Raw genomic sequence first — 17,109 nt, forward strand, 5'->3', positions numbered from 1 at the left:
AGCTGAGGACACATAGAGAAGAATTTTCCCCCCGTCGGGGGAGAAGTGCAGGAGCGGGCACGGGCAGACGTGCCTCCAGTCGGCGCCCCCAATCGGGGGGGCGCTGCCATTTTACATGGGCGGGCCAATTAAGGCCCGCCCAGCCTGATGTCCGCCAGGAAGCACTATGCGCTCCCTGTGCGGGTGGGTGGGGGGGGTGGGATTCCCTCAGCCAAGAGTGCGCTCCTTCACTCCTTCGCGTGAAAGAGCGCATTCATCTCCCTGAGGCTAAGTGCTGCCTCAGGGAGATCGGCTTCACATTTGAAAATGGTAAAGGAACAAAAACAAAATTTCCCTGACATGTCCCCTCATGTGACACTGTCACGTGAGTTGGGACATGTCCATCACTTTAACTCTAACCTTTATTACATTTTTAAAAACAGTCATGAAACCTCATCCCGCCTGTGGATGAGATTTCATGCTTTTTCTGAAGCCCGCCAGGGCTCCCGGCCTGCCCGCTAACCGTAAGGTTGGACGGGCAGGTCGATTAATTATGTCAATTACTTTTTAAATGGCCTCAATGAGCCTTTGACAGGTCAGCGGGCGCACAGCTGATTCGGCTGTGCCCCAGCCGACCTGAAAATTGAAATGACACGGGGTGACATCGGGAGTTCCGCCCGACATCATCCCACGTCATTTTACGCGTCAGCGAGCAGGCCCCTCCCCTCGCTCGCCGACCTAAAGATCCTGGCCATAGAAATGTGGCAGTATGATATAGCTATTGTAGAAACATGCCTCAAAGAGGGACAGGAATGGCAGCTCAACATTCCTGATTACAGGGTTTTCAGACGAGATAGAGAGGGGGATAAAAAAGGATAAGGTCAAAGAAACAATTACAGCTGTGAGGAGGGATGATATGTTAGACGGATCATCAAATGAGACCATGTGGATTGGGCTAAGGAACAAAAAAAGGGCAGTCACACTGCTGGGCGTATACTTTAAATCCCCAAACTGTCAGAGGAAGATAAAACAACAAATATGTAGGCAAATCTCAGAAGTGCAAAAACAATAGGCAGTAATAGTAGGGGATTTTAACTACCACAATATTAACTGGGATAGTTTTAGCGTGAAAGGAATTGAGGGAACAGAATTCTTTAGATACATTCAGGAGAACTTTTTGGCCAGTATGTAGCAAGTCCATCAAGACAGGACACAGTTCTGGACTAGCTTTAGGAAATGAAGCTGGGTTGGTGAAGGAGTGGTAGTGAGAGAGCATTTTGGTGAGAGTGATCATAATTCAGTTTTAACATAATTATGGATAAGGACAAAGATAGAACAGGAGTTAGAGTTTTAAATTGCGGCAAGGCCAATTTTACTAAACTGAGGAGTGATTTAGCAAAAGTGGGCTAGAAACAGCTACTTGAAGGTAAACCAATGTCAGAGCAGTGGGAGGCATTCAGAGAGGAGGTTCAAGGGGTCAGAGTTAACACATTCTCACAAAGAAGAAGGGTGGGACAACCAAATCTAGAGCCCGCTGGATGTCAAAGAGCTTATAGGGTAAGATAAGGCAGAAAAGGAAAGCTTATGTCCGACACGGAGAACTCAATACTACAGAAACCCAAGAGGAGTATAGAAAGTGGATGGGTGAAATCAAAAAGCAAATTAGGAAAGTAAAGAGAGAGCATGAAAGACTATTGGCAAGCAAAATCAAACAGAATTCAAAGATGTTTTATCAATACGTAAAGAATAAGAAGATAACTAAAGAAAGATTAGGGCCCATAAAAGACAAAAAAGTAATGTGTAGAGGTAGAAGATGTTGCTATGGTTCTCAATGAATACTTCGCATCTACCTTCACAAAAGAGAGAGACGATGCAGACATTGTAGTTAAGCAGGAGCAGTGTGAACTATTGAATGTAATAAACATAGGGAGAGAGGAAGTATTAATGGGATTAGCATCCTTGAAAGTGGATAAATTACCAGGGCCGGATGAACTGTACCCCAGGCTGTTAAAAGAAGCCAGGGAGGAAATACCGGGAGGTCTGACCATTATTTTCCAATTCTCACTGGATACAGGTTTGGTGCCAGAGGATTGGAGGTCTGCTAAAGTGTACCTTTGTTTAAAAAGGGACCAGGGGATAGACTGAATAATTACAGGTCAGTCAGTCTGACCTCAGTAGTGGGCAAATTATTGGAATCGATTCTGAGAAACAAGGTAAACTATCACTTACAAAGGTACAGATTAATCAAGGATAGTCAGCATGGATTTGTTTGGGGAAGATCGTGCCTGATTAACTTGATGGATTTTTTTTGTGGAAGTAACAAGGAGGATTGATGAGGGTAGAGTAGTTGATGTGGTCTACATGGATTTTAGCAAGGCTTTTGACAAGGTCCCACATGGCAGACTGGATAAAAAAAATAAAACCCCATGGGATCCAGGAGAATGGAGCAAGCTGGATACAAAATTGGCTCAGTGGCAGGAAACAAAGGGTAATTGTAGATGGGTGTTTTTGTGACTGGAAGGCTGTTTCCAATAGGGTTCAAAGGGCTCAGTACGAGGTCCACAGCTTTTTGTGGTATACATTAACAATTTGGACGTAAATATAGGCAGAATAATCAAGAAGTTTGCAGACAACACAAAAAATGACCGTGTGTTTGACAGTGAGGAGGATAGCTGTCGACTGCAGGAAGATATCAATGGACTGGTCAAGTGGGAAAAAAAGTGGCAAATGGAATTCAACCCAGAGAAGTGTGAGGTGATGCATTTGGGGAGGTCAAACAGGGCAAAGGAGTACAATAAATGGGAGGATACTGAAAGGAGTAGAGGAAGTGAGAGACCTTGGAGTGAACGTGCACAGATCCCTGAAGGTAGCAGAACAGGTCAATAAGGTGGTTAAGAAGGCAAATGGAATTCTTTCCTTCATTAGCCAATGTATTGAATATAGGAGAGGGGAGGTTATGCTGGAACTGTATAAATCATTACTTAGGCCAGAAGCTAAGTGCTGTGTGCAGTTCTGGTCATCTCATTTCAGAAAGGATGTAATTGTGTTAGAGATGGTACAGAGGAGATTTACAAGGATGTAACTGGAAAATTGTAGCTATGAGGAAAGATTGGATTGGCTAGGGTTGTTCTCCTTGGAACAGAGGAGGCTGAGGGGGAGATTTGATTGAGGTGCAAAATTGTGAGGGGCCTGAATAGAGTGGATGGGAAGGGTCTATTTACTTTAGCAGAGTGGTCAGTGACTAGGGGGCTTAGATTTAAAGTGATTGGTAGAGAGATTAGAGGGGAGATTAGGAGAAATGTTACACCCAGAGAGTGCTAGGGGTCTGGAACTCACTGCCTGAAGTGCTGTAACCTGTAGGGCTACGGCCCAAATGCTGGAAAGTGGAATTAGCCTGGGTGGCTCGTTTTTCAGTTGGTGCAGACACGATGGGCCAGGTGGCCTCTTTCTGTGCCGCAAACTTTCAATGATTCTATGACCGGCAATCTCATTGAAACAAACAAAATTCTTACAGGGCTCGACAAGATAGAAGCAGGAAGGATGTTTCCCCTGGCTGGGGGGGGCGTCTAGAACCAGGGGACACAAGCTCAGTATAAGGGGCAGGCCATTTAAGACTGAGATGAGGAGGAATTTCTTCACTCAGAAAGTGGTGAATCTTTAGAATTCTCTCCCCCAGAGGGCTGTGGAGGTTCAGTCATTGAGTATGTTCAAGACTGAGATCGATAGATTTCTAGATATTAAAAAAAGGATACGGGGATAGTGCAGGAAAATGGCCTTGTGGTAGATGATCAGCCATGATCTCATTGAATGGCAGAGCAAGCTCAAGGGGCTGAATGGCCTACTCCTGCTCCTGTTTCCTATGTTCCTATGTAATCTATCCACATAACTGAAGTTCTTCATCCTTGGAAGCAGTGAATCTCGTGAATCTTTTCTGCACCCTCTCTAATGCCTTTTGGTCTTTTCTAAAATGTGGTGCCCAGAACCGCTTTGGTGATACAGTGTAGTGTTAGTGTCACTGGACTAATAATCCAGAGGCCCAGGCTAATGCTCTGGCGACATGGGTTCAAATCCCACCACAGCAGCTGGTAGAATTTTAAACTCAATTAATAAATCTGGAATTGAAAGCTAGTCTCAGTGATGGTGACCATGAAACTATCATCGATTGTTGTACAAACCCATCTGGTTCACTAATGTCCTTTAGGGAAAGAAATCTGTCATCCTTACCTGGCCTGGCCTACATGTGACTCCAGACCCACAGCAGTGACCATTAACTGCCCCTTAAAATGGTCTAGCAAGCCACTCAGTTCAAGGCCAAATAGGGATGGGTAACAAATGCTGGCTTTGCCAGCAATGCCCATCATATATGGAAGAAGAACAAAAAAAAACTGGGTGCAATGCAGATGAGGCTGAGCCAGTGTTTTATACAGGTTTATCATCTCTTCCATGTTTTTGTACCTTTAAGCCCCTATTTATAAAGCTCATGATCCCGAATACTTTTTTTAACAGCTTTCTCAACCCGCCCTGTCACCTTCAACGATTTGTGCACATATACCCCCAGGTCCCTCTTGTTCCTGTATCCCTAGATATCTGTTTATTTAGAATTGTATAATTTATATTGCCTCTCCCCATTCTTCCGACCAAAATGAATTGCTACACATTTCTCTGCATTAAATTTAATCTGCCACTTGTTTGCATATTCCACTAACCTGTCCATGAATTTGAATTTTAACACTATCCTCACAATAGTTCCAAGTTTCATATCATTCACAAATTTTTAAATTGTGCCCTGTACACAGAGCAGGGGTCCTAACACCGACCCTGGGGAACCACACTATAAACATTCCTCCAATCTGAAAAACGGTTCACTATTATTCTCTGTTTCCTGTCACTCAGCAAATTTTGCATCCCTGTTGCCTATCTTGTCGTCTTTCATCCGTCCTCGTTCCGAGAGTTGGCTGCACTATGAACAATCTTTCTCTACTGATTGCTATTCCCTGCTGCCCTCACTGCCTGTCCCATAGAAAGGCCAGTCCACGATCTGATATTATCCATCCCATCTTGGATCTTCCTTGTTCATGTTTTCCAGATGTTATACCTTGCATTACCTCTTTTTCCAAACACTCCCCTCCTGTTCACATCACGTGTCCAAATCTGCACTGGAGTGCTGCTTTGGGCTGCAGTAAAGTGCTAAAGTTGGAGTTTGGTGACTGAGGGAGTTCGGTTGAGGAGGGAACGAGGTGATCCTTTGAGTAATGTGAGTATGGTCAGGTAAGTATTTACTACTTTTATCACTTGTAGTTTTTAAGGTCTTGTTTTGTGGTTCATCATTTATAATTCTGTAACAATGAGGAGCAGGGAAGAAGGGCCCTAGAGTAAGTGATATTATTTGATATTAAGTATCTTCCAAAAGGTTTAATTAAAGGGGTAAGTCATGGCAGGAGAGCTCAAAGCCGTGGTGTGCTCCTCCTGCTCTATGTGGGAAGCCGGGAACATTTCCAGTGCCCAGTGTCAGCATGTGTGCAGGAAGTGTCTCCAGCTGCAGCTCCTGGAAGCCCATGTTTCGGAGCTGGAGCGGCGGCTGGGGACACTGTGGAGCACCCGTGAGGCAGAGAGTATCATGGATAGCACATATAGAGAGGTGGTCACACCACAGGCTAAGAGTCCACAGGCAGGAAGGGAATGGGTGACCACCAGGCAGAGCAAGAGGACTGGGCAGGCAGTGCAGGAATCTCTGTGGCTATTCCCCTACAAAACAGATATACTGCTTTGGATACTGTTGAGGGGAATGGCCTCTCAGGGGAAAGCAGCAACAGCCAAATTCATTGCACCACGGTTGGCTCTGCTGCACAGGGGAGGAGTAAAAAGTGTGGGAATGCAATAGTTATAGGGGATTCAGTTGTAAGGGGAATAGATAGTCGTTTCTGTAGCTGCAAACAAGACTCCAAGATGGTATGTTGCCTCCCTGGTGCTAGGGTAAAGGATGTCTCAGAACGGCTAGAGGACATTCTGAAGGGGGAGGGTGAACAGCCAGTGGTCGTGGTACACATTGGTACAAACAACATAGGTAAAAAAAGGGATGAGGTCCTAAAAGCAGAGTATAAGGAGTTAGGAAGTAAGTTGAAAAGTAGAACCTCAAAGGTACTGATCTCAGGACTACTATCAGTGCCACATGCTAGTCAGAGTAGAAATAGCAGGATATATTAGATGAATATGTGGCTGAAGAGATGGTGTGAGGGGGAGGGTTTCAGATTCCTGGGACATTGGGACCGGTTCTGGGGGAGGTGGGACCAGTACAAACTGGATGGGTTACACCTGGGCAAGACCAGGACTGATGTCTTAGGGGGAATATTTGCTGTGAATATTTGGTTGGGGAGGGTTTAAACTAAAATGGCAGGGGGATGGGAACCTATGCAAAGAGTCAGAGGAGGGGGAATCAAGGACAAGAACAAAAGACAAGAAAGGGGAATAAGAAAGTGATAAGCAGAGAAATCAAGGGCAAGAATCAAACAGGGCCTCAGTGAAAAATAGACAAGCCTTAAGGCTTTGTGCCTTAACGCGAGGAGCATTCGCAATAAAGTGGATGAATTAACCGCGCAAATAGATGTTTACAGGTATGATATACTCGGGATTACTGAGACATGGCTGCAAGGTGACCAGGGATGGGAACTGAACATCCAGGGGTATTCAGTATTTAGGAAGGACAGACAAAAAGGAAAGGCGGTGGAGTTGCATTGCTGGTTAAAGAGGAAATTAGTGCAATAGTGAGGAAAGATATTAGCTCCGACGATGTGGAATCTGTATGGGTAGAGCTGAGAAACACTAAGGGGCAAAAAATGTTCGTGGGGGTTGTATATAGACCCCCAAACTGTAGTGGTGATGTTGGGAATGACATTAAACAGGAAATTAGAGACACATGCAATAAAGGAACATCTGTAATTATGGGTGACTTTAATCTGCATATAGATTGGGCAAATCAAATTAGTAACAATACCGTAGAGGAGGAATTCCTGGAGTGTATACAGGATGTTATTCTGGACCAATATGTTGAGGAAGCAACTAGAGAACAGGCCATCCTAGACTGGGTATTGTGTAATGAGAAAGGAATAATTGGCAATCTAGTTGTGCGAGGCCCCTTGGGGATGAATGACCATAATATGAAAGAACTCTTCATCAAGATGGAGAGTGACATAGTTGATTCTGAGACTAGGGTCCTGAATCTTAATAAAGGAAACTACGATGGTATGAGGCACGAGTTGGCTATGATGGATTGGGAAACGTTATTTAAAGGGATGACGGTGGATAGGCAATGCCAAACATTCAAAGAGCACATGGTTAAACTGCAACAATTGTTTATTCCTGTCTGGCGCAAAAGTAAATTAGGAAAGGTGGCCAAACCATGGCTTACAAGGGAAATTAGAGATAGTATTAGATCCAAGGAAGAGGCATACAAATTGGCCAGAAAAGACAACAGATCTGAGGATTGGGAGCACTTTAGAATTCAGCAAAGGAGGACCAAGGGATTGATTAAGAAGGGAAAAAAAGAGTAAGCTTGTGGAGAACATAAAAACTGACTGCAAATGTTTCAATAGGTATGTGAAGAGAAAAAGATTGGTGAAGACAAATGTAGGTCCCTTACAGTCAGAAACAGGGGAATTTATAATGGGGAACAAAGAAATGGCTGACCAACTAAATACATACTTTGGTTCTGTCTTCACAAAGGAGGACACAAATAACATACCAGAAATGTTGGGGAACACAGGGTTTAGTGAGAGGGAGGAACTGAAAGAAATCATATTAGTAGGGAAATGGTGTTGGGGAAATTGATGGGATTGAAGGCTGATAAATCCCCAGGGCCTGATAATCTACATTCCAGAGTACTTATGGAAGTGGCCCTAGAAATAGTAGATACATTGGTGGTCATCTTCCGAGATTCTATAGACTATGGAACAGTTCCTACAGATTGGAGGGTAACCCCACTATTTAAAAAGGGAGGTAGAGAGAAAACAGGGAATTATAGACCAGTCAGCCTGACGTTGGTAGTGAGGAAAATTCTAGAGTTGGAAAACAGTGGCGGAATCGGACAGAGTCAGCATGGATTTACGAAAGGGAAATCATGCTTGACAAATCTATTGGAATTTTTCGAGGATGTAACTAGTAGAATTGATTAGGGGAACCAGTGATGTGGTTTATTTGGACTTTCAGAAGGCTTTCAACAAAGTCCCACATAAGAGATTGGCGTGTAAAATTAAAGCGCATGGGATTGGGGGTAGTGCATTGAAATGGATAGAAAACTGGTTGGCAGACAGGAAACAAAGAGTAGGAATAAACGGGTCTTTTTCCGAATGGCAGGCAGTGACTAGTGGGGTACCGTAGGGATCGGTGCTGGGACCCCAGCTATTCACAATATATATTAATGATTTAGATGAGGGAACTAAATGTAATATCTCCAAATTTGCAGATGACACAAAGCTGGGTGGGAGGGTGAGCTGTGAGGAGGATGCAGAGATGCTTCAATGTGATTTAGACAAGCTGAGTGAGTGGGCAAATGCATGGCAGATGCAGTATAATGTGGATAAATGTGAGGTTATCAACTTTGGTAGCAAAAATAGGAAGGCAGATTATTATATAAATTGAAAAAGGGGAATGTGCAACGAGACCTGGGTGTCCTTGTACACCAGTCGCTGAAGGTAAGTATGCAGGTGCAGCAGGCGGTAAAGAAGGCAAATGGTATGTTGGTCTTCATAGCGAGAGGATTCGAGTACAGAAGCAGGGATGTCTTGCTGCAATTATACAGGGCCTTGGTGAGACCACACCTGGAATATTGTGTGCAGTTTTGGTCTCCTAATCTGAGGAAGGATGTTCTTGCTATAGAGGGAGTGCAACAAAGGTTTACCACACTGATTCCTGGGATGGCAAGACTGACATATGAGGAGAGATTGTGTCAGCTAGGATTATATTCGCTGGAGTTCAGAAGAATAAGGGGGGATCTCATAGAAACCTATAAAATTCTAACTGGACTAGACAGGTACATGCAGGAAGGATGTTTCCGATGGTAGGGGAGTCCAGAACCAGGGGTCACAGTCTGAGCATACGGGGTAGACCATTTAGGACTGAGATGAGGAGAAGTTTCTTCACCCAGAGAGCAGTGAGCCTGTGGAATTCGCTACCACAGAAAGTAGCTGAGACCAAAACATTGTATGCTTTCAAGAAGGAGTTAGATATAGCTCTTGGGGCGAAAGGGATCAAAGGGTATGGGGAGAAAGCGGGAGCAGGCTATTGAGTTGGATGATCAGCCATGATCATAATGAATAACGGAGCAGGCTCGAAGGGCCGAATGGCCTACTCCTGCTATATTTTCTATGTTTCTATGATATCATTGCTTCAAATAAGTTCCGCTTAACACCAGTTACCTTGAGCACCCACCCGTTTGTCTGTTTGGCTGTCCATGACACACGTAATATCCATCTGAGTCCTTTCATTTCAAATGCTCCTATTTGAGCCTTGTCACTCTTGTTGATGGTCCAACTTTCACAGCCATACATTGTCACCGGCCACACAAGGCTTTCAGAAGACAAATTTTTTCATTATAATTGAGATGCTGCGGCTACTCCATACTGAATTGTATGTAGTGTAGTGAGGAAATGAAAGATGTGAGAACGGAAATGAATGAGGTACTCAGCAGGGATGATATCCATTCTAGATCAAATTTAGATTTTTGGTCTGCTGCAGATACTTTTTAAGATTCAGTGGTGCAATTGCACCTGCAATACTCCATACAGTGAGTTCACAACACCATGCCCCATGTTAAGTCTAGCCCGAATTTCTTTGGTAGACCAAAGGTTCCAGGGATGCAGACAATGACAAGAGTGGAACTGAAGCAGGGCAGTGGGGTTGAGGATAGTAAGGGAGACAAGGAAATGATCAGAGGTGGGATTTTCAGAGAATTGGGACCATGGGTGCAGAGTGGCCATGAGCAGTGTCTGAGGATAGGTTGGAGAAGTTTATATGAAGGATGAGATAATGGGCGGACAGTAGGATGGTGGTGAATTCAGATGAGAGGGGACTTGAGGAATTTGAAGTGAAGACTGAACTGAGGATGGGGATTCACTCAGTGCAGGGAAAGAAAGGGAGAATATCCTGGGGATGGGGTGTGGGAGAGCAGTAAGTAGTGAGGATTTTGTAGTGAGGAAATGAAAGATGTGAGAACGGAAATGAATGAGGTACTCAGCAGAGATGATATACATTCTAGATCAAATTTAGATTTTTGGTCTGCTGCAGATACTTTTTAAGATTCAGTGGTGCAATTGCACCTGCAATGGTTGATTCCCTCCGCCTTTTGTCTGCTCGACTGGTGGTAGGACCCCAAAATGGAGCACTGAATCCACATCATCATGTCTTAAAGACATTTCTGCACTCTTCCAATTCTGCCCTCTTCTGCATCATCTTCGCTGCACCATTGATGGCCGTGCCTTCAGCTGCCTTGGCCCTACGCTCTGGAATTCCCTCACTAAACCGTTATCCCTCGCTATCTCATCTTTTAAGACTCCTTAAAACATACCTTTTTGTCCAAGCTTTTGGTCGTCTGTCCTGATGTGTCATTATGTGGTTCACTAACAAATCCTAATAACTTTTCTGTGAAACTCCATTTTGCTTTGTTAAAGGTGCTACATAAAAGCAAATTGTTGTTTTGAAGATGAACTGAGTTAACCCTAGACGAGGTGTTGCTTAGTTCGATTGGTATGATGCTTTATTGCACAGTAGGTAAAATATACAGAACATGGTGTATGATTAAAGTAATTTGGTACAATCAGTGCGTACATTGTTACAAAATTTAAGATCATACCTACAACAGCCCACTTGAAAGACTTGTACTTAATGTTGAAAGGTGAATACATTCCACAATCTGGCCTACTGACAGTATAGAGGTTATTTCGCTTTCAATGCCCCTCTACTGCCTCAACCTCTTTCAAAGCCATTGCACTGATTTATTGCCTTATGAGCGTTGATTTTAACTCCTGACAGGAGCTGACAATAACCCTGCATGGAAATGAGTTGGAGTCCCAGCAGGTTTTAACTCCCGGGCTGTTTTGAATGCCACTGGTTAGATGTTCGGCCATTTCCTGTAGAAAGAAGCAGCTGACCAGCAGGCGAGAATGCCTTCATCAGAAGAAGGCTGCCAGCAACAAGGTTAGTCTGGAATGGAGAGATTAATCGGGAGAGGTAGAGCCCAGGGCAGCAGAGGTCGAAGGAGGGAGCCTAGGGCAGCAGAGCCGAGGGCAGAAGTTTGAACTTTTACAATGCTGTGTGTTGACACTGACGAGGACCCTGAGATGAGGCCAGCTGCAGTAATGTTCACAGACTAGTCACACCTGCAGGTCCTCAGGTAAGTACAGGATATCAGCACAGCTCCAAAAGCTGTAAGTCCTTTTTGTGAAATGCAGCAGCTGCAAGATGGATGTCCAATTTCCGAACCCACACTTTCCCCTCAGCAATACTCTGCACTGTCACAGGTAATTCTCAAAACTGCGGCTCACTTCTGTCTAATTTGAAGTTAGATTTGCTTTGATCATCAGTCCCTTATTGGCGCACCAAGTTACACATCAACTGACACCCTTGCAGATCGCCCATAAAAATAGAAACTGCTAGAAAATCAGCACAGGCCAGTAAAGACTGGAGAGTGACCACCAGGTTAATATTTCAGTTGGGTGTCTGTCAGAGCTTCAGTTTAGGATTTCCAGTGACCAGTCTTTCTTTTTATCTCTCTGCTGATTCTCACACAATACATCAAATAAAAGCCACATAAAACGGACTTTACTTCTGCACAAACTTCCTATCTTGTTCAATAATGATATTCTCAAGTTTTAACAGCCAGGTTTGGGGAGGACATGGTTTGAAAAGTAAGGACATCACTTGGATGTTCCATTCAGATATTCTACTACTTTCCAGTTGTCTGCACAGTATGTTAAAGCTCCAGGACCTCTGGTTCGAATCCTACTCAGACCACAGAGGTGAAGTTCTCCAGTCTGTTGGCTGTGGGAATTCTATATGAATCTGGGAGATGAATCCAGTTTGTAGTGGACTTGGGCCCACAGCAGATAGAGTCCCAGTTGAGCAGTTCCTGGTCACCTTACTCAAGAGGCCACAGGATTTAAAACAGGTGGTTGGGTGACTAGTTGTTGGCCTCAGTGAGTAGCACTCTTGTCTCAGAGTCAGAAAATTGAGGTTCAAATCCCACTTCAGAGATTTGAGGCCATAGTCCAGGCCGATGCTCAAGTGGAGCACTGAGGGAGTGCTGCAGTGTCGGAGGTGGTGGCTTTCGATAAACTGAAGCCCCACCTGCTTTCTGAGGTGGGCTTAAGAGATCCCACCGCATTTTTTCACGGAGAGGCAAGGAACTTCGGCCTAGAATCTTGGCTAATATTTATCCATAAACCTACATCTGAAGTAAGTTATCTGGTCATTATCAGACTGCTATTTGTGGGATCTTGCTGTGCAGATTTAGCTGTCTTGTTTCCTGCGTTACAACAGTTCAACAGTAGTTGATAAACTGCGAAGTGCTTTGGGACATCCTGAGGTGATGAAAGACGCTATAAAAATGCAAGTTCTTTTTTTCTCTCTACAAACAGAAATGCCACATCGATCTGGAATCGCTCAATGCTGATATTGGCTGTGTTAAAGGAAAGAGTGCTTTTCCTCAGCCCTGATGTTCTCCACTTTGATGAGCGTAAAGTTAGCAAAAATTAAAAGCCAAAACTTACAGTCAGGACTCCCAGTGAAACCTCTGCTCTCATTGTCATTTCACTGACTGAAGGGTGGCAGGGTTTTATAGGGATTTAAAATTCCCTTTGGATCCAGAATCGCTTTCATCTGCTGCATGATCTGCACAGCCGCCCTTGGCTTACTGAAATAAATGAAGTCCTTCTTCTTAAAACCCAACCCGTGCTCAGCACTGATACTTCCAGAGTGCTGCGCAATCCATTCGTACAAATACGGCTCAATGGAGTCCAGCACCTGCTGGTCGTACGCTTCAGACACGATGTTCAAATGTAAGTTTCCATCGCCTGGGGAGAATAGAGAAAAAAGAAAGCTTATAAATACCGACAGCGCCGCCCCTCGCCTTTAAATACCAACAGCACCGCCCCTCGCCTTTAAATACCGACACACCGCCCCTCGCCTTTAAATACCGACAGCACCGCCCCTCACCTTTAAATACCGACAGCACCGCCCCTCGCCTTTAAATACCAACAGCACCGCCCCTCACCTTTAAATACCAACAGCGCCGCCCCTCGCCTTTAAATACCAACAGCGCCGTCCCTCACCTTTAAATACCGACAGCGCCGCCCCTCACCTTTTAATACCGACAGCACCGCCCCTCGCCTTTAAATACCGACAGCGCCGCCCCTCGCCTTTAAATACCAACAGCACCGCCCCTCACCTTTAAATACCGACACACCGCCCCTCGCCTTTAAATACCAACAGCACCACCCCTCGCCTTTAAATACCAACAGCGCCGCCCCTCGCCTTTAAATACCAACAGCGCCGCCCCTCACCTTTAAATACCAACAGCGCCGCCCCTCGCCTTTAAATACCAACAGCGCCGTCCCTCACCTTTAAATACCGACAGCGCCGCCCCTCACCTTTTAATACCGACAGCACCGCCCCTCGCCTTTAAATACCGACAGCGCCGCCCCTCGCCTTTAAATACCAACAGCGCCGCCCCTCACCTTTAAATACCGACAGCACCGCCCCTCGCCTTTAAATACCGACAGCGCCGCCCCTCACCTTTAAATACCAACAGCACCGCCCCTCGCCTTTAAATACCGACAGCACCACCCCTCACCTTTAAATACCGACAGCACTGCCCCTCGCCTTTAAATACCAACAGCGCCGCCCCTCACCTTTAAATACCGACACACCGCCCCTCGCCTTTAAATACCAACAGCGCCGCCCCTCGCCTTTAAATACCGACAGCACCGCCCCTCGCCTTTAAATACCAACAGCGCCGCCTCTCACCTTTAAATACCGACACACCGCCCCTCACCTTTAATGATTTAGACTTGAGCATATGGACACAATTTCAACATTTACAAATGAACAAAACTTGGAAATATTGTGAATTGTGAGGAGGATAGTGATAGACTTCAGAAGCACATAAACAGGCTGGTGGACATGTGGCAGATGTAATTTAACAGAAGGAAGTACAAAATGACACACTCTGGTAGAATGAATAAAGAGGGGCAATATAAACTAAAGGGTACAATTCTAAAAGGGGGTACAAGAACATAGAGACCTGGGGGGTATATGTGCACAAATCATGGAAGGTGGCAAGACAGGTTGAGAAAGTGATTAAAAAGGGAATCCTGGGCTTTATAAATAGAGGTATAGAGAACAAAGCAATGAACCTTCGGCCTCAGCTGGAGTACTGTGTCCAGTTCTGGGCGCTGCCCTTTAGGAAGGATGTGAAGGCATTAGAGAGAGTGCAGAAGAAGATTTATGAGAACGGTTCCAGGGATGAGGAACTTCAGTTACGTTGATAGATTGGAGAAGGTGACTGTTGTGCTTAAAGAGAAGGTTGAGAGGAGTGTTAATTGAGCTGTTCAAAATAGTTGGGGATCTAGATAGAGGAGATAGGGTGAAACCATATAAATTGGCAGAATAGTCTAGAAGCAGGGGACACTGATTTAAGGTGATTGGAACAGGGGTGAAATGAGGAAAAACACTTTTACGCAGCAAGTGGTTAGGATTTGGAACGCACTGTCTGAGTGTGTGGTGGAGGGAGGGTCATTTGAGGCTTTCAAAGGGGAATTGGATAAGCACCTGGAGGGGAAAGATTTGCCGGGCTAATAGAAAGGGTGGTGGAGTGACACTAGCTAAATTGTTCTTGCTGAGAGCCAGCATGGGTTTGACAGGCTGAATTACCTCCTTCTGTGCTGTAACTATTCTGTGATTCAACACCACTGCCTTTTGGCTTTAAATAGCAATAACATGGCCCCTTGCTTTTAAATAGCGGAAGTGTCGTCCTTTTCCTTTAATTGTTGATGGCATCAGCCTGACCTTTAAATAGTGACGGCATCACTCCTCACCTTTAAATACACACATGGATGAGTGGCCAATTCCCACTGAACCCATCCCCCAGCGTGAATCAGCATCTTCAGGAGAGGATGACAAAATAAAAGGGATAGAAACAAATCGGGGAGAAATATCACACTGACCCTCCAGGAGCCACCCTTGCCCTTCCCAAATAAGCAGCACACCAGTAAATCTCACCAAGGTGCCCATAGCCAACGACACGTTTGGCCCTCACCCCCAGTCTGTTCTTCATGTCAATGACAATCTCATAGATTCTCTCCAGTGGTAACGAGATGTCATATTTGTACACAAAGCCGTCATGGACCAGTGCTTCAGTGATGCGTTCCCGCAGAGCCCAGATTGCCTTCAGGAATAGAACAACAGGCCTATTAGACTACACAGAATCTCTGGCATAAGAATATATCCTCCTGAATCTTCCAAAATATAACATGACCAACTGATCCAGGCATCATGTCCCCTTTTCAGGGTTTAGCTGTATGATGAATGCTTCCTCCACGGTGTGCTTCGCAACACCACAGACACGATGGGCCAAAAGGCCTCCTTCAAAGCCATAAACATCTATGGAATAAGCATTAGACTGAATCTTGAATCACTTACTGATTCATGTGCCCCCGGGTCAGGTTTAGTTGCTCTAGCAATTTTCAGATCAGAAAAAAAGAGCAGGTTCAGTATACATACATCTATAGTGAGGGGACAGATTTACATTAATAGTCAGGCAGACCTATGTGAGAAGGCTCCTTACAGAGATTGGGAAAATGTGAAAGGAGATCAAACCTCAATAAGAACCTCTTTGGCCATCCCACATTTGTGAAAAGGTAACCTCCTCCATCTGTCTGTAATCTACACATTCTAGCTAAAAGAAGCCTCTCATTTCTGCACACTCAGGCTCTGTTACAAACTGCTGCCATACCTGTGCATATTGCTTATTACTTTTCAATCAATGGAATGGCAAAAGGTTTGTTACAGATAAGCACATGTCCCACTGATTAGGGGCAGCAGTAATATAGACACTAAATGTTTAAAGACACAAAACAAGAGCTGGGACCCGAAACATTTCATCCAATTCTACTTGACCACCTGATGTTCTACATAGAACACAAGAACTATGAGCAGGAGTAGACCACATGGCCCATTGAGCCTGCTCCGCCATTCAATACAATCATGACTGATCTTGGGCTTCAATTCCATTTTCCCACTTGCTCACCATATCCCTTAACTCCCTGAGAGACCAAAAATCTGTCTATCCCAGCCTTAAATATATTCAACGATGGAGCATCCACAACCACCTGGGGCAGAGAATTCCAAAGATTCACAATCCTTTGAATTAAGTAATTTCACCTCACCTCGGTTCTAAATAATTGGTACCTTATCCGGAGACTGTGCCTCCATGTTCTAGATTCCCCAACCAGAGGAAACAATCAGCGCCCACCCTTTCAAGCACCTTCAGAATTTTATAGGATTCAATGAGATCACCTCTCATTCTTCTAAACTCTAGAGGCTATAAGCCCAATTTATTCAGCCTCTCATCATAGGGCAACCCCCCCGCCATCCCAGGGACCGATTTACTGAACCTTCGCTGTACTGCCTCCAATGCAAGTAAATTCTTCCTTAAATGTGGAGACCAAAACTGCGCACAATACTCCAGATGTGGTCTCACCAAAACCCTGTACAACTGTAGCAAGACTTCTTTATTCTTGTACTCCAATCCCCTTGCAATAAAGGCCAACATGCCATTTGCTTTCCTAATTGCTTGCTGCACCTACACGCTAAATTTCTGTGTTCATTGTACAAGCACACCCAAGTCTCTCTGAACATCAACGCTTACAAGTTTCTCACCTTTCAAAAAATATTCTACTTTTTTATTCTTACGGGCAAAGTGAATAACTTCACACTGCCCTATATTATACTCCATCTGCCATCTTGTTGCTCACTCACCTAACCTGTCTATATCTTTTTGCAGCCTCTCTGTGTCCTCCCCACAACTTACCTTTCCACCTAGCTTGGTATCATCAGCAAACTTAAATACATTGCTCTCTGTCG

The 17,109-nt window shown here is 44.7% G+C and overlaps 1 protein-coding gene and 1 long non-coding RNA gene across 6 annotated transcripts in view; one reads left to right on the top strand and one right to left on the bottom strand.

The window, feature by feature from the left end:
* The first annotated feature begins 5,071 nt into the window (after window positions 1–5,071).
* LOC144676548 (uncharacterized) overlaps window positions 5,072–17,109 on the top strand; it is a 32,951-nt gene continuing 20,913 nt past the window's right edge. The window contains exon 1 of the long non-coding RNA XR_013575362.1: window positions 5,072–5,251. This is a non-coding gene — a long non-coding RNA (uncharacterized LOC144676548). The remainder of the gene's footprint in view (window positions 5,252–17,109) is intronic.
* d2hgdh (D-2-hydroxyglutarate dehydrogenase) overlaps window positions 10,701–17,109 on the bottom strand; it is a 40,246-nt gene continuing 33,837 nt past the window's right edge. For all 5 annotated transcript variants that reach the window (XM_078536947.1, XM_078536950.1, XM_078536948.1 and 2 more), the window contains 2 exons: window positions 15,247–15,412; window positions 10,701–13,040 (listed from right to left, as the gene is read on the bottom strand). In XM_078536947.1, coding sequence (XP_078393073.1) covers window positions 12,778–13,040; window positions 15,247–15,412 — 429 coding nt within the window. In that variant the 3' untranslated portion in view covers window positions 10,701–12,777. The remainder of the gene's footprint in view (window positions 13,041–15,246; window positions 15,413–17,109) is intronic.

The sequence above is a fragment of the Cetorhinus maximus genome, unplaced genomic scaffold, assembly GCF_964194155.1.
Source record: "Cetorhinus maximus unplaced genomic scaffold, sCetMax3.hap1.1 HAP1_SCAFFOLD_1689, whole genome shotgun sequence".
Taxonomy (NCBI): Eukaryota; Metazoa; Chordata; class Chondrichthyes; order Lamniformes; family Cetorhinidae; genus Cetorhinus; species Cetorhinus maximus.